Source organism: Muscardinus avellanarius (assembly GCF_963383645.1).
Source record: "Muscardinus avellanarius genome assembly, chromosome: 1".
Classification (NCBI taxonomy): Eukaryota; Metazoa; Chordata; class Mammalia; order Rodentia; family Gliridae; genus Muscardinus; species Muscardinus avellanarius.
In genome coordinates, this window is record NC_137786.1 from 99,851,788 (window position 1) to 99,878,481 (window position 26,694).

The 26,694-nt window shown below is 42.3% G+C and overlaps 1 protein-coding gene across 1 annotated transcript in view; it reads left to right on the plus strand.

Annotated features, from left to right (window-relative positions):
• Positions 1-26,694, plus strand: part of KDM3B (lysine demethylase 3B) — a gene marked incomplete at both ends in the record, with an annotated part of 111,227 nt that overhangs the window by 47,434 nt on the left and 37,099 nt on the right. The window contains 5 exons of the mRNA XM_080702731.1: positions 6,049-6,648; positions 13,265-14,513; positions 15,541-15,742; positions 20,329-20,543; positions 22,847-22,999. Of these exons, the coding sequence (XP_080558857.1) occupies positions 6,049-6,648; positions 13,265-14,513; positions 15,541-15,742; positions 20,329-20,543; positions 22,847-22,999 (2,419 nt within the window). The remainder of the gene's footprint in view (positions 1-6,048; positions 6,649-13,264; positions 14,514-15,540; positions 15,743-20,328; positions 20,544-22,846; positions 23,000-26,694) is intronic.

Below are 26,694 nucleotides of genomic sequence, written 5' to 3' on the forward strand. Positions count from 1 at the left end.
GTCCGCACAGTCTTTACAGTATCTATCTCTATAAATACTGCTTTCTTGGCCATTCCTGTGAAGAATACAGTCCTTCCTCATCTTTTTTTATTCAGTCTTTCTTGACCTGATAAATCAAGATCAGAGTAGGAAAGGAAGAATCAGGTTAAACTTAATAGGTATTGCCGGGCGTGGTGGTGCACGCTTGTAATCCCCGCGCTTGGGAGGCGGAGACAGGAGGATCGCGCTGGTTCAGAGCCAGTCTCTGGTTCAGAGCCAGTCTCGCTGGCTTTAGAGACCCTATTTCCACATAAAAAAGTTAAAAAGTAGGTCTGGGAGTGTAGCCCGTGGGAGTGTATCCCGGAGGTAGAAGGGCTTCCAGGAACCCCAGTACCACCAAAAAAAAAAACCAAAAACCTTAATAGGTATTATATTACTCTGACTAGGATAAGTCTCTTGACCATATTTCCATGGTTAAGAACACTTGTTTCTTTGGTGGTGGATTGGGCCCATTTTTATTCCTTTCCTTCCTTATTTCATTCATTTGTTAAGCACCTAATATATGCCATATGAGGAGGGCATGGTGGCGCACACTTGTAATCCCAGCATTTGGGAGGCTGAGACAGGAGGATCATACAGGTTCAAAGCCAGCCTCCACTTAGTGAGGCCCTTTGCAACTCAGTGAAACCTGTTTCAAAATAAAGAATAAAATACAAATAGGGCTGGGGATGTAGCTCGGACGTAGAATGCCCCTGGGTTTCATCCCCAGTACCACAGGAAACACACACACACACACACACACACACACACACACACACACAACACCCTAATTTATACCATATATTGTTTAGCTGGAGAATCCTAGTCTTGGCGTCCCAGTGTCCTAGACTACCTACTCCCATGTGAGTATCCAACCATAAGTAGGACACACATGTAAGTTGTTTAGAGAATGGTAGGGAGTTGCTGTGGGCCAGTCTCTGCAAATTGGCTAGATGAAGTAGAAATAGGAAATAGAGAGCCAGGTGTGGAGGCTCAGGTTTATAATTCCAGTACTTGGGAGGCTGAGACAGGAAGATCACAGGTTTGCAGCCAGCATCAGCAACTTCTGAGCTCTCTGCAACTTTTTAAGACCCTGTTTCAAAATAAAGGATAGAAAATAGGGCTGGAAGCCAGGTGTGGTGACACACACTTGTAATTCCAGCATTTGGGAGGCTGAGACAGGAGGATTGTGGTTCGAGGATAGCCTCAGCTACTTAGTGAGGCCCTGCAATTCAGTGTGACCCTGTTTCAAAATAAAGAATAAAAAAAATAGGACTAGGGGTGTAGCTCGGGGATAGAATGCCCTGGGTTCCATACCCAGTACCATAAAGAAAAACAGTAGAGCCCAGAGGTAGAATGCCCCTGGATTCAATCCCTAGTGACACGCACGCACGCACACACACAGAATTGTGTTTTTTAGCACTAAATGTTCTTCCATTTTTGGCTTTGCCATAGTGGGACTATTTTCTTGGCTAGTGAAGTACAGTTATTATTGATAGTTTTATAAGTTTTATGGTAACCCTTCTTGAGATCCATATTGTCTCTCTTTTTAAGTATATGAGTGAATGAGCAAGAGAAAAGATAGATTTCACTGAATGCAGTTTTTTTGTTTTTGTTTTTGTTTTTGCGCAGTACTGGGGATGGAACCCAGGGGCATTCTACCTCCGAGTAACACCCCCCAGCCCTATTTTTTTTATTCTGTTTTTTTGAAACAGGGTCTCACTGAGTTGCAAAGGGCCTCACTAAGTAACTGAGGCTGTCCGCGAACTGTGATCCTCTTGTCTCAGCCTCCCAAAAACTGGGATTACAAGTGTGCACCACCATACCATGCCAGGCCAAAACTGATAAATTTTTAAAAGAGGATTAAATAAAACTGGGCATGGTGGCACATGGCTGTAGTTTCTGTTACTCTGAAGGCTGAGGCAGAAGGATTGGGAGTTTGAGGCCAGCCTAGGCAACATAGCAAGACTTTGCCCCACACACAAAAAAAGAAGTAAACCAGGCATGGTGGCACATGCTTGATGATCTCAGGTTCATGGCCAGCCTCAGCTACTTAGTAAGTAATGAGGCCCTCCCCTACTTAGCAAGACCCTATTTCAAAAATAAAAAATAAAGCCGGGCATTTTGGCACACATATGTAATCCCAGTACTTAGGAAGCTGAGATAGAAGGGAGGATTGTACAGGTTGATGCCAGCCTCAACTACTTAGTGAGGCTCTCAGCAACCTAGTGAGACCCGGTTTCCAAATAAAATATAAAATAGGTCTGGAGTGTAGCCTGAAGGTAGAAGGCCCCTGGGTTTTAACCTTAGTACCACAAAAAAAGAAAAAAAGAATAAAATAGGGCTGGTGTGTAGCTCAGAGGTAGAATGCCCCTGGGTTTAATCCTTAGTGCCACACACACACATTAAAAACAAAGTAAAGTTAAAAAAAAAAAAAAGCCGGGCATGGTGACGCACACTTGTAATCCCTGCGCTTGAGAGGCTGAGACAGGAGGATTGCGCAGGTTCGAAGCCAGCCTCAGGCTACTTAGTGAGGCTTTCAGCAATTTAGTGAGACCCTGTTTCCAAATAAAATGTAAAAATAGGTCTGGGAGCATAGCCTGGAGGTAGAAAGCCTCTGGGTTCCACCCCTATTACCACAAAAACAAAAAAAATAAAAATAAATTTAAAAAAGTAAAGTCAGAGCCGGGCGTGGTGGTGCACACTTGTAATCCCTGTGCTTGGGAGGCTGAGACAGGAGGATCGCGCAGGTTCGAAGCCAGCCTCTGCTGCTTAAGAGACCCTGTTTCCAAATAAAAAATATAAAATAGGTCTGGGAATGTAGTCCGGAGGTAGAAGGCCCCTGGGTTCCATCCCCAATACTACCAAAAAACCAAAAACAAAAAAGTCAGGCATGATGGTGCACATCTGTAATCCCAGTATTTCGGAAGAGATCACAGGTTTAGGTACAGATTCAGCAACACAGCAGAATTCTCAACAACCTGTCAAGACTCCTTTTCAAAACAAAAAAATAAAAGCCATAACCAGGCGTGGTGGCTCATGCTTATAATCTCAGTATTTAGAAGGCTGAAAAAGGAGGATTGGAGGTTTGTGGCCAGCCTCAGCAACTTAGTAAGTAAGGCTCTGCACAACTTTTTTTTTTTTTTTTTTCCTGCGGTAGTGGGAATGGAACCCAGGAGCGTTCTACCTCAGAGCTACACCCCCATCGCTATTTTTATTTTTTATTTTGAAACAGTCTTTCAGTGAGTTGCAAAGCGCCTCACTAAGTAGCTGAGGCTTTCCACATATCTTGATTCTCCTGTCTCTGCCTTCCGAATGCTGGGATTACAAGCATATGCCACCACACCCATGCCTGGTAAGAGACCCTATTTCAAAAAAAAAGGGCTGGGGGTATAGTGCATAGGTACAATGCCTCTGGATTCAATCTCTAGTACACCCACACACCCAGCATTGTTGCACATATCTGTAAATCCTAGTACTTGGGAGGCTCAGACAGAAGGATTACAGGTTGGAGGCCAGCCTTAGCAACTTGGGAAGGCCTCTTTCAAAATAAATAAAAAGTTCTAGGAGTATAGCTCATAGGTAGAATGCCTGTAGGTTCAATCCTAGGTGCCTCCACACGCATACATATAAAAACTATGTGTCACTAGTTCATTACCATGGCAACACACACACACACACACACACACACACACACACACACACACATATATATATATTTATTTATTTTTGGTGGTGCTGGGGATGGAAACCTTCTACCTTCAGGCTACACTCCCAGACCTATTTTATATTCTTTATTTGGAAACAGGATCTCTTAAGCCAGCAAGGCTGGCTTCGAACCTGCAGGATCCTCCTGTCTCTGCCTCCCAAACCCAGGGATTACAAGCGTGCACCACCACGCCCGGCTCGACACATATTTCTGAATAGTTAAAACAAGTAATCTGCTTTAGAGTGGGATGTCAATCTAAAACTCTTCCAGATATAAGTCCTTGCTGCACAAAGATTATTGTAGAGAATACTAGTGTATCTCATGCCCCACCTCATTCTTCTTAGTGAAGGAGCTTATTCAAAAAGAGATATTTTCCAAGCCGGGCATGGTGGTGCATGCTGGTAATCCCAGCATTTGGTAGACTGAGACAGGAGGATCATGAGTCAAAGACAGCCTCAGCTACCACTTAGTGAGGCCCTTTACAACTCAGTGAGACCTTGTTTCAAAAATAAGGAATAGGCAGGGCGTGGTGGCGTATGCTTGTAATCCCAGCATTCTGGAGGCACAGACCTGAGGATCAAAGTTCACAGACAGCCTCAGCTACTTAGTGAGGCCCTTCGCAACTCAGAAAGACTCTGTTTCAGAAAATAAAGAATAAAAAATATAGCTGGGTGTGTAGCTCGGAGGTAGAATGCCCCTGGGTTCCATCCCCAGTACCTAAAAAAGGAAGGCCGGGCGTGGTGGTGCACATTTGTAAACCCTGTGCTTGGGAGGCAGAGACAGGAGGATTGCGCAGGTTCAAAGCCAGCCGCGCTGGCTTAAGAGACCCTGTTTCCAAAAATAAAATAGGTCTGGGAGTGTAGCCCAAAAGTAGAAGGGCTTCCAGGAGCCCCAGTACCACAAAAAAGAAGGAAGGAAGGAAGGAAGGAAGGAAGGAAGGAAGGAAGGAAGGAAAAAATAGGGCTGGGAGTGTAGCTCAGAGTTAGAATGTCCCTAAGTTCCATCCCCAGTGCTGCAAAAAAAAAAAAAAGGAGGAGTATTTTTTTTTTCTAAAGCATGCATTGGTAGTGCATGCCTGTAATCCCAGGACTTGGGAGGCTGAGACAGGAGGGTCGCAGGTTCTCGGCCAGCCTCAGCTACTTAGTGAGGCCCTCCACAAGTTAGTGAGACCTTGTTTCAAAATAAAAAATAGAGCCGGGCGTGGTGGCGCACGCTTGTAATCCCTGCACTTGGGAGACGGAGACAGGAGGATCGTGCAGGTTCGAAGCCAGCTGCACTGGCCTAAGAGACCCTGTTTCCAAATAAAAATATAAAATAGGTCTGAGAGTGTAGCCCGGAGGTAGAAGGGTTTCCAGGAACCCCAGTACCACCACCAAAATAAAAAATAGAGCTGCGGGTATAGCTCAGAGGTAGAAAGAAATTTTCCCTTTTAATCCTTATCTTCTTAGTTGTCTGATCTCAAATTTCATGAGAGTCTGAAAACACCAGAAGAGAGAAGAGATTTGACTTTTTGACCAGTGGTGACCTGCTTTTTTTCCTTTCTCTTCTTAGTGCTTTGAAATAAGGTCTAGAGATGAGGCAAGTTTTTATAATGTCGGTTTGAGTAATCCAAACCTGTCTCTGTTGGATTCACTTTTCCTTTGGTCACAAATTCATAAATATTGCTTTTAGTGACTTCTAGATAGAGGAGATTTATACTTAAATGCTTGAAATGAAAGTTTCTATTGAAAGGAGATATATAGTAAAGCAAGTTATTTTATCCCTGGCAGTTTGTTTTATAAAAGAAATTACACAAGTTGTTAACATGTTCAAACATCCATTTGAAGAAGTAGTGTATTTTATGTAAGAGGTTTAGCAAGGAAGTTAACTTCTAGTAACTTTTTTCTTATTTTCTTCTTTTTTTTAATTTTGGCAGAACTGGGGATTGAACCCAGGAACATTCTACCTCCAAGCTGCTATACCTGTAGCCCTGTTTCTTATTCTTTATTTTGAAACATAGTCTCACTACGTTGCAGAGGGACTAAGTAGTTGAAGCTGGTCATGAACCTGTGATGTTTCTGTCTCAGCCTCCTAAGTACTGGTATTACAAGTGTGCACCACTCTGCCCGGCTCTAGTAACTATTATTTTGAATGTATGTATAAATTGAATCACAGAAAGATTGGAGCTTTTTGACAAAGGAAATGTTTTAGAGCTGGCATCAAAACTTGGCAATTTATGCCTGCTTTTTCTGCTTTTGGAGATGGGAAAGAGCTAATGGATTATGATTTTCACAGAATATTAAGTCCCGTATAATAAATCTTTTTTGAATTTTGTTTTGTAGGGGGGTACATTAAAAGCAGTAAAATCTTCCAAAGGAAAGAAGAAGAGAGAAAGCATAGAGGGGAAAGATGGCCGAAGGAGGAAAAGTGCTTCGGACTCTGGGTGTGATCCTGCATCAAAGAAATTAAAAGGAGACAGGGGTGAAGTAGACAGTAATGGGAGCGATGGAGGTGAGGCAAACCGAGGGCCCTGGAAAGGATCTAATGCCAGTGGAGAGCCAGGTCTGGATCAGAGACCCAAGCAGCTACCGTCTACATTTGTCCCCCAGATTAACCGCAACATTCGCTTTGCCACTTACACCAAAGAAAACGGCAGGACTCTGGTGGTGCAGGATGAGCCTGTAGGTGGGGACACGCCTGTACCTTTCACTCCATATTCTGCAGCCACAGGTCAGACACCTTTGGCCCCAGAGGTGGGAGAAACCGAAAACAAAGAGGCAGGAAAAACACTGGAACAAGCTGGCCAGGGCATGGTGGCTTCAGCAGCTGTGGTCACTACCACCAGTTCCGCCCCAACCACAGTGAGGATCTCAGACACTGGCCTTGCAGCAGGGACTGGGCCGGAAAAGCAGAAAGGCAGCTGGTCGCAGGCCTCAGGAGAGGTGAGTTGATTCAGGGGAAGATTTCCCAGATTTGGGGTCTACTCTTTCACTCTTCTTTATTGTTAATACCTTTAAAAACATCTCAAATGCCCTTAGGAAAGAGTAGTTCTGAGATGTGCTTAAATTGTATTCTGTGGCTGTGCCTTTACTGCTCATTGAGCAAATGTGTATATTTTAATAACTTTATCAGCTCTTAATAACTTTACAAGTCACCTAAACAATTGGGCTCATCAAAAACTGATTATACAACCCGTTTTAATGAGATGTTAAAATAGATCTGGTGGAGAATCTTATTAATTTAATTATCTATTTAGTTCACATAGTGGTTGAGCCTCCACAAGACCTATGAAATGGAAGGCTAATGAATTACAGTGTTGGTAATAGTGAGCACTATAATTAAGGCTATGTGTGCATGCTACCATTACTCTGTCTTCAGTTCATCATTTTCTGTGATATTTTTTTCCCTTGAGGCTAGGCTGCTTTCCATCATTTTAAATAGCCATAAAAGTTTTTGTTTTTCCTTTTTTTGGTGATACTGGAGTTCCTGGATACCCTTCTACCTCCGGGCTACACTCCCAGACCCATTTTTATAACTTTTTTATTTGGAAACAGGGTCTCTTAGGCCAGCGTGGCTGACTTCGAATCTATGTAGCACGGAGATTACAAGCATGCGCCACCACGCCTGGCTACCATAAAAGATTTTTTTGTGCATGTGTGATGCTAGGGATTGAACCCAGGGGCATTCTACCTCTGAGCTACATCCCCAACCCAATTTTGTATTCTTTATTTTTGAAACAGGATCTCACTAAGTTGCAAAAGGCCACACTAAGGCCACGAACTCAGATCCTCCTGTCTCAGCCTTCCAAGTACTGGGATTACAAGCATGTGCCACCACATCTGGCGCCATAAGAATTTTTTATTCTCATTAATTTCATCCTTTTAAACCTTACTTAGTAAATTTGATGAATTTAATTATAGTAGTATCCAGTTTACCAAGTTCTTTATCTGATTTTTGTTGTTGTTGTTGTTGTTGTTGTTGCTAAAATGAAACTCTCATTGAATACAAGTTTTTTGTTTTGTTGTTTTTGGTGGTACTGGGGGTGGAGCTTAGGGGCTTTCTACTTCCAGGCTATACTCCCAGACTTATGTTATATTTTATTTGGAAACAGGGTCTCACTAAGTTGCTGAGAGCCTCACTAAGTAGCTGAGGCGTCCTTCGAACTTATGCGATCCTCCTGTCTCAGTCTCCCAAGCACAGGGATTATAGGCACGTGCCACCATTCCCGGTGAATATAAGTTGTTTTATAAAATGTCAGGTTGTATTGGGCATGGTGGCACACACATTCGGGAGGCGGAGACTAGAGGATCGCAGTTTGCAGATAGCCTCAGTTACTTAGTGAGGCCCTTCACAATTCAGTGAGGCCCTGTATCAAAAATAAAAAGACAAAAAAATAGGGCTGGGGATGTAGCTCAGAGGTAGAATGCCCCTGGGTTCCATCCCCATTATCATACACACAAAAAAAGTTGGCCCTCCAAACCAAGTTTGAAACATGATCAAAATATTTTACTAGGCCGGGTGTGGTGGTGCACACTTGTAATCCCCGTGCTTGGGAGGCAGAGACAGGAGGATCACGCAGGTTCAAAACCAGACTTGCTGGCTTAAGAGACCCTGTTTCCAAATAAAAACATAAAAAATAGGTGTCTGGGAGTGTAGCCTGGAGGTAGAAGGGTTTCCAGGAACTCCAGTACCACCACAAAAAAATATATATTTTTACTAATTTTAGGCCAGCTTGTGGTGGCGCACACTTGTAATCCCTGCGCTAAGGAGGCGGAGACCGGAGGATCGTGCAGGTTCAAAGCCAGGCTTGCTGGCATAAGAGTCCCTGTTTCCAAATAAAAATATAAAATAGGTCTGGGAGTGTAGCCCAGAGAAGGGTTCCATCCCCAGTACCACCAAAAAAAAATTTTTTTTTTTTACTAATTTTGGCTACCAAACTACGATTCAAACAGACTAACTCAAGCTAGAAAAGAAAATACAAAGATGAAGTGCTTGATGATTTTTAAAAATTATATAAACCAGGTTTGGTGGCACATACCTATAATCCCTGTAGATGCTTGGGAGGCTGAGGCAGGGGGATCACATGAGCCCAGGAGTTTGAGGCCATACTAGACAGCATAGTAAGACATCCATCTCGAAAAAAATAAAGAAGAAAACAAAAATTATAGGAAACTACTGTGTGCTAAATACTGTGTGTTATGAATACTTGAAACCCCTATTTGAAGGAACTCACTAAAATGTAATAATTTCAGTTATAACAATGCCAGATAAAATATGGCGTAGGTCTAGAGTTCAGTAGTAGAACACTTGCCTAGCATACTTGAGGCCCTGGGTGTGATCCCAAGGCACCACAAAGAACAAAATTAAAACCCCACAGCATATACATTTTACCTGATTTCTTCCCCTTTCCAGCAAATACAATATGTTAATTCCTAATATACAGGGATAGGAAGGAGATAAAATGTCCAGGTAAAAGAGAACACCTATGAAAGCAAATTTCATACTGTTTTTGATAGATCTCTGTTAGCCAGCATTTCCAAAAGAACCATGTGAAGATCTTATGTGGATTTCCAGTGTGTAAGTCATAATGACTGAGGTTTTTTGTTTTGTTTGGTTTTGGGTTTTTTTTTTTTGCGGGTCTGGGGATGGAACCCAGGGGTATTCAACTTCCAAGATACACCCCCTGCCCTATTTTTTATTCTTTATTGTGAAACCGGTCTCACTGATTTGCAGAGGGCCTCACTAAGTAGCTGAGGCTGTCTGCAAACCACGATCTTCTGGTCTCAGCCTCCCAAATGCTGGGATTACAAGCGTGCGCCACCACGCCTGGCTGACTGAGTTATTTTAAAATAACTCCATGTCAAAGGCAGAGTGAATGTAAATGGCATATAAAATAAGCGTGCTACAAGAAGAAACCCAGTGAATGCTACTTTTCTTGGCATAGCAAGACTAATAGATGAAATGTAGATTCAATATGTATTTCTTTCACATTGGTTGGAGAATTTCTGTGACTTTCCGTCATCAGTCATTTTGCTAATGGTTCAGCCTGTCTTCTGGGGTATGATTTAAAAATACAGACATGAATGTTTTCATTACAGTGCTTAACCTAAAATAGAGTAGCTATGTATGGTGGCACACACCTATAATCTTGGTACTTGGGAGGCTGAGACAGGAGGGACACAGATTTGAAGCCAGCCACAGCAACATAGTAAGACTTTCAGCAGCCTAGTGAGATCCTGTTTTAAAACTAACTAACTAAATAGATAGATAGATAAATAGATAAATAAATAAATAAATAGGGCTGGGGGGTGTTGTTTAAAGGTAGAATGTTACCTGAGTTCAATCTCCAGCACCACAAAAAATAAAACAGAGAAATAGACATCAAGAACCTTCTTGCCCTAAAAATTGAATTGGAATCAGTTTGTCATCACTTTTTTATAAGGAAAGGATTTGGAATTTAATCATTTGGAAGAAAATGAAAGACCATTCAAATTATTTTTCATTTCTGTGTGTATTTATTTTTAAAGGGTAACTTTAGTAGTGAAACATGAGCTACTCATGCAGGTTCCTTGCAGTCATGCAGGTGTGTCAAGGCTCCTAGCCATACCTTGCTAATAAGATTACAGCAAAACCTCAGGGCTCTGTGACTCTGCTCTCTTCTCTTTTGTGGGGTTAGAGGTTTAAGTCAATGTTTGGTTAGTGGGAATAGAATAAACTTTAATTTTTTAACTTTAAAATGCCCTAAAGTAATTTCTGTAGCAACTGTCAACTGCTATTAACAGTCTTGGTAACTCCCCTAGTTCTTATGCCTTTATATCACTTGTTTTGTAACTATTTTTTTGTTTGTTTGTTTGTTTGTTTGTTTTTCCAGTACTGGGGATTGAACTCAGGGGCATTCTACTTCCAAGCTACTAAACTGCAAAGGACCTCACTAAGTAGCTGAGGCTGCTCTCAAACCTGCAATCCTCTTGTCTCAGCCTCCCAAGTACTGGGATTACAAGCATGCCCCACCATGCCCAGCATGGATTTGTTTTGTTTTGTTTTGTTTTGTTCTTGTTGTTGTTTTAGGTACTGGGGATGGAACCCAGGGGCATTCTACTTCCAAGCTTTACCCCATCCCTATTTCTTATTCTTTATTTTAAAACATAATCTCACTAAATTACAGAGGATCTCACTAAAGTAGCTAAGCCTGGCCTCGAACCTTCAATTCTTCTCTCTCAGCCTCCCAAGTACTGGGATTATAAGTTTGTACCACCATGTCCAGCTAACCATTTTAAAATATACAATTCTGTGGCATTTCATACATTTACAGTGTTATAAAAACCATCATCACTATCTAATTCCAGAAATGTTTCTTCACCCCAAAAGAAAAGCCCATAACCATTAAGCAATCAACTTTCAAGCAATAGTATTTAGGTGTTTTATCCTCTACTGCTTGAAAGTTGCTTTTTTTTTTTTTTTTTTTTTTTTTTTTGGTCTGTGGTTAGCAATTCAAATGCTAGGATCTGAGTTTTATTAAAATAACAAGTACTAAGTAAGGGTTCATAGTTACTGTGAGTGTCTTTAGAAAGACTGTGTGTGTGTGTATTTTTTATTTTATTTTATTTTTTGGGGGGGGTCTGAGGATGGAACCCAGGGGCATTAGACCTCTGAGCTACACCCCCTGCCCTGTTTTTTAATTCTTTATTTTGAAACAGGGTCTCACTAAATTTCAAAGGGCCTCACTCAACTGAGGCTGTCCGTGAACTGTGATCTTCCTGTCTCAGCCTTCCAAATACTGGGATTACAAGTGTACACCACCACACCCAGCTAAGACTGTGTATATTATGAGTACATAATGTATTTGAAAGTACCCCAACCCTTCCTTGTACATCATTCTTATGCAGAAGTTAACATTTTTAGGCTAAGCCAGGCATGGTGGCATTGGTTTATAATCCCAGTACTTGGGAGGCTGAGACAGGTGGATTGGAGGTTCGCTGCCAGTCTCAGCTACTTAATGAGGCCCTCTGCAATTTAGTGAGACCCTGTTTCACGATAAAGAATAAAAAATAGGCTGGGCGTGGTGGCGCACACTTGTAATCTCCGCGCTTGGGAGGTAGAGACAGTAGTATCGCACTGGTTTGGAGCCAGCCTCGCTGGCTTAAGAGACCCTGTTTCTAAATTTAAAAAATGTAAAAATAGGTCTGGGAGTGTAGCCCGGAGGTAGAAGGGCTTCCAGGAACCCCAGTACCACCAAAAATAAATAAAAAAGAATAAAAAATAGGGCTGTTAAGCTGGGCGTGGTGGCGCACACTTGTAATCCCAGCATTCCGGAGGCAGAGACCTGAGGATCGCGGTTCGCGGACAACCTCAGCTACTTAGTGAGGCCCTCTGCAACTCAGTGAGACCCGGTTTCAAAACAAAGAATAAAAAACAGGGCAGGGGCTGTAGCTCGGAGGCCAAATGCCCCTGGGTTCCATCCCCAGATCCACCAAAAAATAAATAAATAAATAGGGATGTTGGTATAGCTTGGAGGTAGAATACCTCTGGGTTCAATCATCAGGACCCCCTCAAAAACAATTTTTTTAAAGTAAAAGAAGAAAAAGGAAAGTGTTTTCTCATTTCATTTCTAGTTTTGTTATACTAAATGTTGTGGGGTTTTTGGTAGTTTTTTCTTTTTCTTTCTTTTTTTTTTTTTTTTTTTTGTACTGGGGTTCCTGGAAGCCCTTCTACCTCTGGGCTGCACTCCCAGACCTATTTTTACATTTTTATTTGGAAACGGGTCTCCTAAGCCAGCGCACGCAGCTGGCTTCGAACCTGTGCAATCCTCTTGTCTCTGACTCCCAAGCACAGGGATTACAAGCGTGCGCCACCATGCCCGGCTATACTAAATGTTTTTAATTGATGAATATTTTAGTGTACATATCTTTTCTTTTTGGATCTTTGTTAGATCTTAACTTTATCTCAGTAAATGGCATTCTTTAATTTAGTTTCTTTAAGTTTGACATTAATTGAAGCTTTTAGGTTGACTTGAATGCTAACAATATGACTAATTTCCAAAAGGGTCCATGTTATGGAATTTCCACTTGATAAAGAGAATGCTTTTTTTTTTTTAATGTGCAATGAGTTTATCATGGGTAAAGTCACTTTTTGTAAGATGGGCTGTTTGTAATAGCTTAAATAAATCATATTTGTAACTATAGTTTCTAAAATCATTCAGGTAGATTTATATGACAGAGACCTCTAAGTATATTTCAAAATAAACATCATTATCTGTTCAGGAACTTTTCAATTCCTAGTAGAGTATATTGAAACACTAGATACCAAAAAGCTTACAGAGCTTCCTAGTGCTGGTGACTGATTACCTAACAACCAAGAGAAAGGAAGGTTGAATGACATCCTGCTATCTGGCCTACCTTGCTAAAATAAAAATGCCCTTTGTGGTCTGTCCAGTTGTAAGAACAGATCCATAGAGCTATAGGGGAGAAAAGTTTATTGACACATGAGAAATGTAGTGAAAGAGACCATTAGGTTAACATGAGAAGCCAGTGTCACTAACTCAGGCTATCTTCCTTTCAGAATTCAAGAAGTTCTATTCTGGCCTCTTCTGGATTTGGAGCACCTCTCCCAAGTGTATCGCAACCTTTGACTTTTGGAAGTGGAAGGAGCCAGTCCAATGGTGTTCTAGCCACAGAGAATAAACCTTTGGGCTTCTCTTTTGGCTGTAGTTCTGCACCCGAATCGCAGAAAGACTCTGATCTCTCAAAAAACTTGTTTTTTCAATGCATGTCCCAAACTTTACCCACCAGTAACTACTTCACTACGGTTTCAGAGAGTTTGGCTGATGATTCCTCTAGTCGGGACTCATTCAAACAAAGCCTTGAGAGCCTGAGCTCAGGCCTGTGTAAAGGCAGATCCACTCTTGGAGTAGACACTAAGCCAGGCTCTAAGGCTGGTAGCTCTGTAGACCGAAAAGTGCCTGCAGAGTCCATGCCCACTCTCACTCCAGCCTTCCCACGGAGCCTCCTAAATACCCGCACCCCAGAGTGTCATGAAAATCTATTTTTACAGCCCCCAAAACTGTCCCGAGAAGAGCCTTCTAACCCTTTCTTGGCATTTGTGGAGAAAGTTGAACATAGCCCTTTTAGCAGCTTTGCATCTCAGGCATCAGGTAGCTCTTCCTCAGCTACCACTGTCACCTCCAAGGCAGCACCTGGCTGGCCCGAGTCTCACTCCTCTGCAGATTCGGCATCTTTAGCAAAGAAGAAAACCCTCTTCATTACAACTGACTCCTCCAAGCTGGTGTCTGGTGTTCTGGGCTCAGCTCTTACTACTGGGGGCCCGAGCCTCTCTGCCATGGGGAATGGCCGCTCCAACTCACCCACCAGCAGCCTCACCCAACCCATTGAGATGCCTACTCTCTCCTCCAGCCCCACAGAGGAGAGGCCAACTGTGGGGCCTGGGCAGCAGGACAATCCCCTCCTCAAAACCTTTAGTAACGTCTTTGGCAGGCACTCAGGCAGCTTTCTGTCCTCCCCAGCTGATTTTTCACAGGAGAACAAAGCTCCTTTTGAAGCTGTGAAAAGGTTCTCACTGGATGAGCGAAGCTTGGCTTGTAGACAGGACTCAGACTCCAGCACCAACAGTGACCTATCGGATTTGAGTGACTCGGAGGAGCAGCTGCAGGCCAAAACTGGCATGAAGGGGATTCCAGAACACCTGATGGGGAAGCTGGGCCCCAATGGGGAACGCAGCACGGAGCTGTTGCTGGGCAAGGGCAAAGGCAAGCAGGCCCCAAAGGGCCGGCCTCGGACCGCCCCCCTGAAAGGTGATCCTGCTGGGGCTATATACATGGGCTACATTCTGGCATTAGCCTTGAATGCTTGTGCTCTTGTGCAGCAGGTGATCTCACTTTGATGGGAAGTTCTAGAATGTCATAGAATTAACAGAGCCTAAAGGGCCTGGCCGAGGCTCCTCTTCATACCTGGTTACATCTATAACAGCACTGTAAGAGTTATCTGTCCACAGAAGATTATTGATTTTCCTTATCATTTTATTTATTTATTTTTGCAGTGCTGGGGAATTGAACTCTGAAGCATTTTACCTCTGAGCTACACCTCCAGCCCTATTTTTTTTTATTGTGAAACAGGGTCTCACTAAGTTGCGGAGGGCCTCACTAAGTAGCTGAGACTAGCTGTGAACTTGCAGTCCTCCTGTCTCAGCCTCCCAAGTACTCGAATTACAAGCATGCGCCATCATGCCTGACTTAACTCATCTTTGAATTTACTTCAGCAGAGTTACTGAGAACTCGTTTCCATTCTCACATAGCAGCCCTTTGTATACTCGATAAAACAAAAAGATTAATTTCTTCAGTTTGCTTCTCTCAGAAACATTGTAAGGATTTTAACACCTTTACCAAATTTCGTTAACTTAGGTTATGAGGTTATGATCTAGAAGAGTGTAAGAAAAACTCTGGTGGTAAAAGTAGTTGCTTTCATTAGGAATTGGTATCCTGTGGGAGTCCAGAAGGTCATGATTAAGAGTAGCCATATCTGGAGGGACTAGAGGCCAGTGATGACTACCTTCTCCTGCCTTGGGTTTTTCATATGCATGCCCAGAGTTGTTGGACTTTACAGGGTGCTTCACACAAGTCCTCTGCTCCATGGTCCTTAGCTCCCAATTGAAGTCTCTTTTTTCCCTCCTCTCCCTTTCTGGGTATATAATGGGTATGTGCCCAAGTAGTATAAAGGGTAGTAGCCCACATCAGGACAGATGTCTGTCTCCAAGAGGATCTTGTTATTGGGACCTACTTACACCCCTCACGACAGCCTTTTCTCCTTTCTCCCTCATTACAGTTGGCCAGTCAGTTCTGAAAGATGTGAGCAAAGTAAAGAAGCTCAAGCAGTCTGGAGAGCCCTTCCTGCAGGATGGGTCCTGCATCAATGTGGCACCTCACCTGCACAAGTGTCGGGAGTGCCGCCTGGAGCGGTACCGGAAGTTTAAAGAACAGGAGCAAGATGATTCTACTGTAGCCTGCCGCTTCTTTCACTTCCGGAGGTACCCAAACATTTCTCTCTGCCTTCATTTCCATTTTCCATTGGTGACACATAACCCCACTCTTTTTTCTGAATCTTTCCTAAACATTCTTTCCTAAACCCCTTTGCTCTCAGGCTGTGTAATTACAGTACTTGGGAAGCTGAGTCAAGAAGATCACAGGTTCAAGGCTAGCCTCGATGACTTAAGTGAGACCTTCACCAACTTAGCAAGAAAGACTGTTTCAAAATAAAAAATATAAAGGGCTGGGGGTGTAGTTCAGAAGTAGAATATTCTGGGTTCAGTCTTCAGCACAAAAAAAAAAGGTTGTTGGAAATTTGGAGCTGATGAGTGACATTGATTAATGTTATGTTTTAATTTTTTGTGGTAATAAAAATAGAATCCAGGGGCATTCTGCCTCTGAGCTACACCCCCTGACCTATTATATTTTTTATTTTGAAACTAAGTCTAAACCGCCCGCCACACCTGGCTCGGATTAGTGTGTGTGTGTGTGTGTGTGTGTGTGTGTGTGTGTGTTTATTAATATATATTTGTACTAGGAATTTAATTCAGGGGTATTCTATATCCGAGCTACACCCCAGTCCTATCTTATTTTTATTTTTCAACAAGGTTTCTCTAGGTTGATGAGAGACTCACTACTTACTAAGGCTGTCCTTGAACCTGTGATCCTCCTGTCTCAGTCTCCCAAGTACTGGAATTACAGGCCTGTACCACCACGTCCCTCAGGTTATTATTATTTTGTTTGTTTGTTTGTTTTGGTGGTACTGGGGGTGGAATCCAGAGGCTTCCTACCTCAGGGCTATACTCCCAGATGTGTGCCACCACGCCTGGCCAGATTAATGTTTTAAAAGCTCATTTGAAAGCCCAGCCTGGTGGTGTAGGCTTGTAATCCTAGTGCTTGGGAGGCTGAGACAGTAGGATCACAGGTTTACAGCCAGTCTTGGCAACTTAGTGAAGCCGTCTACAACTTGGCAAGACCCAGTTTCCAAAAAAATAAAACAAAATAAGGTTAGAGGTGTATCTTGAAGGTAGAAAATCCCTGAATTCCATTTCTAGTACCACTAAATAAGTAAGTGAGTAAATAAATAAATAAATGCTCATTTGAAACTGAGCATTGCCTGGATTCCCAATACTTAGGAGGCTGAGACAGGAGGATCACTGTTTAGGCAGCCTTAGTAGCTTAGTGAGACTCTCAGCAAACTAAAATAGACTTGGAGGTAGAATGCCCCTGGCTGGGTTCAAGCCCTAGTTCCACAAAAATGAATAAATAATGAATAAATGGAAGCTCATTTGACTGTTTTTGTGAGAATAGATTATATGGAGGCAGGAGAGAAGTTCAGAAAAGTTAGGAGGCTGCTAAAATTATTCAGGTAGGAAATGACAGTGGCTAAGACCAGTGAGATGGCAGTGGAGATGAGGAGAAGTGATTGAATTCTGGATAGGTAGGTGTGTGTGTGTGTGTGTGTGTGTGTGTGTGTGTGTGTGTGTACCCGTCTCCCTGGAGATCAAACCCAGGGGTGTTCTACCTCCAAGCTATATGCCCAGTCCTATTTTATTTATTAATGTTTGTTTGTTTATTTATTTATTTATTTATTTTTGTGGGTCTGGGGATGGAACTCAGGCATTCTACCTCCGAGCTATACCCCCTGCCCTGTTTTTTATTCTTTATTTGAAACAGGATCTCACTACGTTGTGGAGGGCCTCACAAAATAGCCGAGGCTGTGTGCAAACCACAATCCTCCGGTCTCAGCCTCCCAAATGCTAGGATTACAAGCATGTGTCACCACACCCAGCTTATTTATTTTTATTTTGAAATAGGATTTTGCTAGGTTGCTGTCTCTGTATTGCTGAGGCTGTCCTCAAACCTGTTATCCTCATGGCTTAGCCTCCCAAGATTACAGGTTACAGGGTTACAGATGTCTGCCACTATGCCTTGCAGATTCTGGATATATTTTTCAAAGCAGAGTACACATATTATCTGAGGATTTAGGTGGAGAGTATGAAAGAAAAATTAGTTAAGGATGATTCTGTAGCTTTTGGCCTGAAAATTTGAAGAATAGGATTGCCATTTACTGCTAAGGAGATTTCTCAGAACAAAAAAATCAAGTTTGTAAAGGAAAATTGGGAGTTTTAATTTCAGCATATTAAGTTTGAAGTACCTCTTAGATTTCCAGATGAAGATGTGAAGATATCACAGGATCAATAGCTCCAGAGATAAGGGAAGAGGCCTAACCTGGAGATGCAAATGTGAATGTCACCCTGTTTGTTTGTTTGTTTGTTTGTTTGTTTGTTTGTTTTTGCAGTACTGGGGATTGAATCCAGGGGCATTCTACCTCTAAGCTACATCCACATTCCTTTTTTTTTTTTTTTTTTGGTGGTGGTACTGGGGTTCCTGGAAGCCCTTCTACCTCCGGCCTACACCCCCAGACCTATTTTATACTTTTTAAATTTTGGAAACAGGGTTTCTTAAGCCAGCACGCCTGGCTTCGAACCTGCGCGATCCTCCTGTCTCTGCCTCCTAAGCGCGGGGATTACAAGCGTGCGCCACCACGCCCGGCAACACATTCCATTTTTTATGTATTAGTATTGGTAGGTTGGTGGGCAGAATGCCTGGTTATATTGAATGAAGAGAAAAATAAGAGAAAGAAGCTAATGACAATATAGACTACCCTTTGGAGGGACTTTGTTGAGTGGATTTTTCTGATAGAAATTGTAACAAGTTTAAATACTGATTTATGTCGTTTTTGTTGGTGTGGGGGGGGCAAGGTCATACTGGGATTGGACCCAGGGACATTCTACGTCTGAGCTACACCCCTAGTCCCCTTTCTTTCCTTCCTTCTGTCTCTGTCTCTCTCTCTCTTCTTTCTTTCTTTCTTTCTTTCTTTCTTTCTTTCTTTCTTTCTTTCTTTCTTTCTTTCTTTCTTTCTTTCTTTGTTTCTTTCTTTTTGAAGTAGAGTCTTGCCAAGTTACTAAGGCTGGTTTCAAACCTACCAGTCCTTCTGTCTCAGCCTCCAAAGTACTGGGATTACAAGCATGCGCCACCACACCCCAGTCTTATTTTTATTTTGAAACAAGATCTTGCCATGTTGCTGAAGGCCTTACTGAGTTGCTGAGGCTGACCTTGAGCCTGTGGTGGTCCTATCTAAGCCTCCCTTGTTTTGTTTTGTTTTTCTCTCTCGTTTTGGGAATGCAACCCAGAAGCATTCTGCCCTCTGAGCTACACCCCCAGCCCTATTTTTTAGTCTTAATTTTGAAATAGGGTCTCACTGAGTTGCAAAGCGCCTCACTGAGTAGCTGAGGGTGTTCGTGAACCGAGATCTCCTGTCTCAGCCTCCGGAATGCTGGGATTACAAGCATGTGCCACCACGCTGGGCTCTTGTAGAGCATTTTTGAACAGTGATTTAGTAGAGAAGAAACTAGATGACATAGAAAAGAGTGGACAATTAGTAGAGAAATGCCTTTGGGTTGACGAAAAGGGAGATGATGTAAGCGGAGATGCTAGGCTTCGAATGTACCTCATTTGGAGTATAAAGAGAATAGATTAAGAAGATAGGCCCACTGACAGGAAGGTGTGGTGGTAGGAATTTGTGGATATTTTCTTTTGGCTCCTACATACTCAGTGAAATAAGAAACAAGGTCCTCATTGGGAAGGTCATATTGAAGATAGAAAAAGGAAGGTATGAAACAGGCATCTAGGAGAGGGCGTGTAACAGGAAACTTTATTGAAAGTGCCTGGCAATATTGCGTTTAAAGTGTGAAGCTGAGGATGTTTTTCTTTTTCTCTAGTAAAATTTGGTGACGTGAATATAGGTGTAGAACAGATAGATGGGAAAACTGATAAAACTGGTGACAGCTTTTTAAAAAATCAAGACCTACTAAGTTTTAAGCCTTCCTGTTAGCAGAGGCCACACACAGCCCTCCTTATCTGCTAGTTCCATATCCAGATTTATCTAGTCATGGATTGAAAATGTATTTAGGTTTATGACATGTTCAAAATATGTAGGAACTTAATTTTTCTTGTCATTACTCCATAAAGAATATGGTGTAACTATTTTATATAGCATTTACATTGTTTTAGGTATTGTGAATAATCTAGAGATGACTCAGAATATATGGGAGGATTGTATAGATTATATGCAAATGCTGCAGCTATTTATTTTTTTTATGGTACTGGGGGTTGAACCCAGGGTTATTCTACCTCTTAGTTCCCCCCCAGCCCTATTTTTTATTTATTTATTTATTTATTTTTTTAGAGCTTGGGGATGGAACCCAGGGCCATTTTACCTCCAAGCTACACGCCCAGCCCTATTTTTTTTATTATTTATTTTGAAACAGGGTCTCACTAAGTTGCTAACAGCCTTAATAAATTGCTGAGGCTGGCCTTGAACCTGTGATCTTCCTGTCTCACTCAGCCTTCCAAGTACCCAGGGATTACAGGCATGCACCACTACACCCAGTTTAGATACTGCAGCATTTTACATGAGAAACTTGAGCAGTGCAGATTTTGATGGGTGGGGTGTGATGGGAAACCAATCACCCTTTAATCCCAAAAGACAACTATATTTTGACTCTCTACTTTTCTATCTCAGGTTGATCTTCACTCGAAAGGGGGTACTTCGTGTGGAAGGGTTTCTAAGCCCTCAGCAAAGTGACCCTGATGCCATGAATCTGTGGATTCCCTCTTCCTCCTTAGCAGAAGGGATAGACCTAGAGACCTCAAAATACATCCTGGCCAACGTTGGCGACCAGTTCTGTCAACTTGTAATGTCTGAAAAGGAGGCCATGATGATGGTGGAACCACACCGTAAGACACCCTCTTGCTTCCAGACTCTTCTGTTTGGAAACTTTTATTTTCTTTCACTTAAAGGGAGAATTGGAGGAGGAAAAGATGGTAAATTCTGTGAATGAATTAATACTAATAAGACTTCTCTCTGTAATAACCTGTAGCTGAGGCCTTAACTATATCCAGCAGAATTTATTCTTTTAATCTTAGTCGGTTAACAAACCAAAACAACTACTGAAGTACTTTCATCATTTTACATGTCAACCAGCAATGTATGGGGGCTTTCTTCCCTGCTGCCTTTCATTGTCCTCACACAGCTACTATAAAATAAATAGTTTCCTCATTTGAAGTTGGTTTACTTTGTATATTTTCAGTTTGCTTTGAACATACTTCTTAGCAAGCAATATTCTGGCTTATGACTAGACGAGATTCTATTGGCTTCAATGTTTCACTCCTAGAAAACACGTTATTCCAAAATTTTTATTTCCACATCTGTGAGCTACTGTATGCTTTTTCCAGACCAAGGAAATTGTACTATAAAATTATACCCTAAATTTTAATAGAAGAATCCTCTTATTTCAGGCTCTCTCAAACTGGAAAATATATAGATATATAGTATTTTCAGTGACAACATGTAGCATTAATTCCTTTTTTTTTTTTTTTTTTTTTTTTTTTTTGCTGTACTAGAGATGAAACCCAGTGGCTTTCTACCTTCAAGCTACACCCCCAGCCCTATCAGCCCTATTTTTATTCTTTATTTGGAAACAGGGTCTCACTGAGTTGCAAAGGGCCTCACTAAGTACTTGAGGCTGGCCACGAACCATGATCCTCCTGTCTCAGCCTCCCAAATACTAGGATTACAAGCATGCTCCACTACGCCCGGCTGCATTAGTTACCTATTAATAATAATAGATTAGCCAGGCGTGGTGGAGTATGCCTGTAATCCCAGTACTTGAGAGGCCTTCCACAGTTTAATAAGACATTTTTTTTGTGTGTGTGGGTCTGGGATAGAACCCAGCGGCATTCAATCTCTGAGCTACACCCCCTGCCCTATTTTTATTCTTTATTTTGAAACTGGGTCTCACTGAGTTGTGAGGACCTCATTAAGTAGCTGAGGCTGTCTGCGAACTGCAATCCTCTGGTCTCAGCCTCCCGAATGCTGGGATTACAAGTGTGCGCCACCACGCCCGGCTATGAGACCCTATTTTAAAATAAAAAATAAGCTGGGCATGGGGGCACATGCTTGTAATCCCAGTACTTGATAGGCTGAGACAGGAGGATCTGGGTTCGAAGCCAGCTTCAGCTACTTAATGAGACCCTCCACAACCTAGTGAGGCCCTATTTCAAAATAAAGAATAAAAAACAGAGCTGGGGGTGTAGCTCAGAGGTAGAATACCACTGGGTTCAATCTCTAGCACTGCAAAAAAATAATAATAATAGGTTATCATATCCTAGTTTTATTATAAGTCTTTGAGATGCTAGAAATTAGTGTTTTGTTTCTGTTATAATTATAGAAACAAAACTTCAACCAGGCATGGTGTTGTACACTTGTAATCCCAGTACTTGGGAGGCTGAGACAGGTGGATTGCAGGTTTATGGCCAGCCTCAGCTACTTAGGCCCTCCACAACTTAGTGAGACCCAGTTTCAAAATAAAGAATAAAAAAAATTGAAGCCGAGTGTGGTAGCGCACGCTTGTAATCCCTGTGCTTGTGAGGCGGAGACAGGAGGATTGCGCAGGTTCAATGTCAGCCTCACTGGCTTAAGAGACCCTGTTTCCAAATAAAAATATAAAAAATAGGTTTCTGGGAGTGTAGGCCGGAGATAGAAGAGTTTCTAGGAACCCCAGTACCACCAAAAAAAATTAAGATTAAAATTTTAAAAAATAGCCGGGCGTGGTGGTGCACGCTTGTAATCCCCGCGCTTGGGAGGATGAGACAGGAGGATCGCACAGGTTCGAAGCCAGCCTCAGTTACTTAGTGAGGCTTTCAGCAACTTAGTGAGACCCTGTTTCCAAATAAAATATAAAAAAAAGGTCTGGGAGTATAGCCCTGAGGTAGAAAGCCTCTGGGTTCCACCCCCAGTACCACCAAAAAACAAAAAACAAACAAAAAAATTTTTTTTAATGGGCTGGGGGTGTAGCTTGGAGGTAGAATGCCCCTGGGTTCAATCCCTAACTTTACACACACACACAAAAAGAAACAAAAACTTATGAATCTGAGTTTTATTGCCGGACAAAATGGCATGAATGGTAATCAGTGGATGTGAGATATTTTACTATTATTTAAGACAGTCAATGCCAAAATATTATTTCTCTTTCCATCAGAGAAAGTGGCATGGAAACGAGCTGTGCGTGGCGTGCGGGAGATGTGTGATGTGTGTGAAACAACTCTTTTCAACATCCACTGGGTTTGTCGCAAATGTGGATTTGGCGTCTGCCTTGACTGTTACCGGCTCAGGAAAAGCCGTCCACGCAGCGGTAAGCAAGTATTATTCTCCCCCCACCCCCTCTCTTTTTTTTTTTTCCTGTTTCTGGGGATGGAGCCCAGGGGCATTCTACCTTCAAGCTTTACCCTAGCCCTATTTTTTATTCTTTATTTTGAAACAGGGCCTCACTGAGTTGCAAAGGGCCTCACTAAGTAGCTGAGGCTGTCCGCGAAATGCAATCCTGCTGTCTCAGCCTCCCAAATGCTGGGATTACAAGCATGCGCCACCACGCCCAGCAGCAAGTATTATTTTGTGCAATTCTAAAGATAACCTGTAGCTAGACACATAGCACATACCAGTAATGCCAGTTCTTTGGAAGCCGAGACAGAAGGATCACAGGCTTCAAGCCAACCTCAGCAACTTAGCAGACCCTGTTTCAAAATAAAATAATAAAAAGAACTACAGGTGTATCTCTGAGGTAGAATGCTTTTGGGTTTGATCTCTAGCACATGATGATGATGACGACGACGACAACAACAACCTGTAGGGGTATGTCAGTGGAGGTATTAAACTTAGAAATTGAAACAGGTTGGGTGTGACCACACACACACAAAAAGTTAAAACAGGAAACCTGTCATGATAGCGCATGCCTATAATCCCAGTACCTGAGACAGGAGGATCACAGATTTGAGGACAACCTCAGCAAGTAGTGAGATTCTCAGCAACCTGGTAAGACCCTGTTTCGAAATAAAAATATAATAGGGTTGGGGGTGTTGCTTAAAGGCAGAATGCCCCTGGGTTCAACCCCCAGTACCACACACACACAAAAATAGAAACAGGAATAGGCTTGTGCTCCATCATTAAGGTGATTAACTCTGGTGTCTTTGTTTTTGAGACCTTAAGTTGCCAATAATTAGCCTAACTGGAAAGGCTAAAACAAGTCAAGATTTATTCCATATCTTGTTTTGTTTTATTTTGAAATAGCTTTATTAAGATATATATATTTTTTATTTACTTATTTTTGTGGTACTGAGGGTGAAACCAAGGGGCTTTTCTACCTCCAGGCTATACTCCCAGACCTATGTTATACTTTATTTGGAAACAGGGTCTCACTAAGTTACTGAGAGTGTCGATAAGTAGCTGAGACTGGCTTTGACCTATACAATCCTCCTTTTGTAGCTTCCCAAGGGCTGGGATTACAAGCATGTGCCACCATCCCGGCAAGATATGTTTTACAAACCATAAATTTGTGTTTGTGTGTGTGTGTGTGTGTGTGCTCGCACGCACGCGCGCGCGTGAGAGAAAGAGAGAGAGAGAGAGAGAGAGAGAGAGAGAGAGAGAGAGAGAGATACATACACACACACACACACACACACACACACATATACTGGGGATAGAACATAGAACCCAGGGACACTCTACCACTGAGCTATATCCCTTGCTTGCTTCCTTGCTTGCTTGCTTGCTTGCTTGCTTGCTTGCTTGCTTGCTTGCTTGCTTTATTTATTTATTTATTTATTTATTTATTTATTTATTTATTGGGTCTGGGAATGGAACTCAGAGGCATTTGACCTCACCTCTGAGCTATTTTGATTTAGAGTCTGGCTGAGTTGCCTAGGCTGTCCTCAAACTTGTGATCCTTTTGCTTTAGCCTCCCAAGTAGTTAGGACTGCAGGCGTGTGCCACTGTACCCAGCTGAATTGAATTGTACACTTAATTTAAAAGGGTAAATTTTATACCCAGCATAATTTACCTTTTTAAAAATGTACAATTCAGCCAGGTATAGTGGCATATGCCTATAATTCCAGGAGGCTGAGACAGGAGGATGACAGGTTCAAGGCCAGTCTATATTAATTTAGAGAGACTCTGTTTCAAAACAAAAAATAAAAAGGCCTGGGAATATGGCTCAGAAGTAGATCCTCCCCTGGGTTCAATCTCTAATACTATCAAAAAAAGAAAAAAGAAAGAAAAAGTGCGGCTGGGCATGGTGGTGCACGCTTGGGAGGCTGAGACAGGAGGATCGCACAGGTTCCAAGCCAGCCTCAGCTACTTAGTGAGAGTCTCAGCAACTTAGTGAGACCCTGTTTCCAAATAAAGTATGAAGTAGGTCTGGGAGTATAGCCTGGAGGTAGAAAGCCTCTGGGTTCCACCCTCAGTACCACCAAAAAAAAGAGAGTGTACAATTCAGTAATGTAATTCATAGGTTGTGCAACTATCCCCACTACTTTCGTTTTCATCACCCCCAAAACACCTTGTACTCATAGCAGTCACTTAGCTATTCCTCCCTCTCTCAGCCCTGGCTACTAATCTAATTTCTGTCTCTGTCTATTCTCTGCCTATTCTGATTATGGCATATAAGTGGAGTCATACAAGCTGGACATGGTGGCACACACTTGTAATCCCAAGTGTGAGGATTGATACTTGGAAGGCTGAGACAGGAGGATCTCAGGTTTGAGGATAGTCTCAGCAAGTAATGAGACTCTCATCAACCTATCAAGACCCTGTTTCAAAAATAAAAATAAAATAGGGCTAGGGGTAGAATAAAATAAAATAGCTTGGATGTAGAAGGCGCCTGAGTCCAATCCCCAGTACAAAAAAAAAAGGAAAGGAATCATACATCCGGGTGTGGTAACACATGCCTTTAATTCCAGTACATCAACAATACAGATAAGTCTTAAAAGCAGTATACTGAAGAGAAGAAACTCAACACAAATTACTAATGTTTCCATTATGAAATTCTAATAAAGCAAAAATTTGCTGGGCATGGTGGCGTACACTTGTAATCACAGTACTTGAGAGGCTGAGATAGGAAGATTGCAGGTACAAAGCCAGCCTCAGCAACTTGATGAGGCTATCAGCAACTTACCAAGACCTGTTTCCAAATAAGAAATAAAATAGGTCTAGGGCTGTTTCTTGGTTTAGAAGGCCCCTGGGTTCCATCCTCTGTACCGCAAAAAGAAGAAAGAGAGAGAGAGAAAATAGGGCAGGGGGGTATAGCTTGTAAGTAAAATGTCCCTGGTCTCAATCCCCAGTACTGCTAAATACATACATACATACATACATATAACAAAAATCCTAGTAAGGCAGTCCCTTTAGTACTAGAAAGTTGATTAGTGGTGTCCAAGAATCCAAGAGTATGAACTACAGAGAGCTCAAGAAAACTTTTGGAGATGAGACAGAAATGTTCCATATCAAGCCGGGCATGGTGGCGCACACTTGTAGTCCTAGCATTAGGGAGGCTGACACCAGAAGATCGCGATTCGCAGACAGCCTCAGCTACTTAGTGAGACCCTCCACAACTCAGTGAGACCCGGTTTCAAAATAAAGCATAAAAAATAGGGCAGGGGTGTAGCTCAGAGGTAGAATGCCCCTGGGTTCCATCCCCAAACCCACCAAAAAGAGAGAAAGAAAAAAAAAGTTCCATATCATGATTGTGGCAATATATTTTTGAAACTTATTGAGATATATATTTTAAATTAATCCAGAGTAAAGCTATTGATTAGTTGGTTGGTGGTACTGGGGCTTGAACCCAGGGCATTCTACCTCGAGCTACACCCTCAGCCTATTTATTTTGAAACAATGTCTTACTAAGTTGCTAAGGACTGAGGCTATCTCCAAACCTGTGATCCTCTTATCTCAGCCTCCCAAGCTCCCAAGCACTAAGATTACAAGTGTGTGCCACCATGCCCAGTTAGATTTTGTGTGGGCAGGGGAGGGGGAAGCATTAGGCGTGGAACCCAAGAGCCT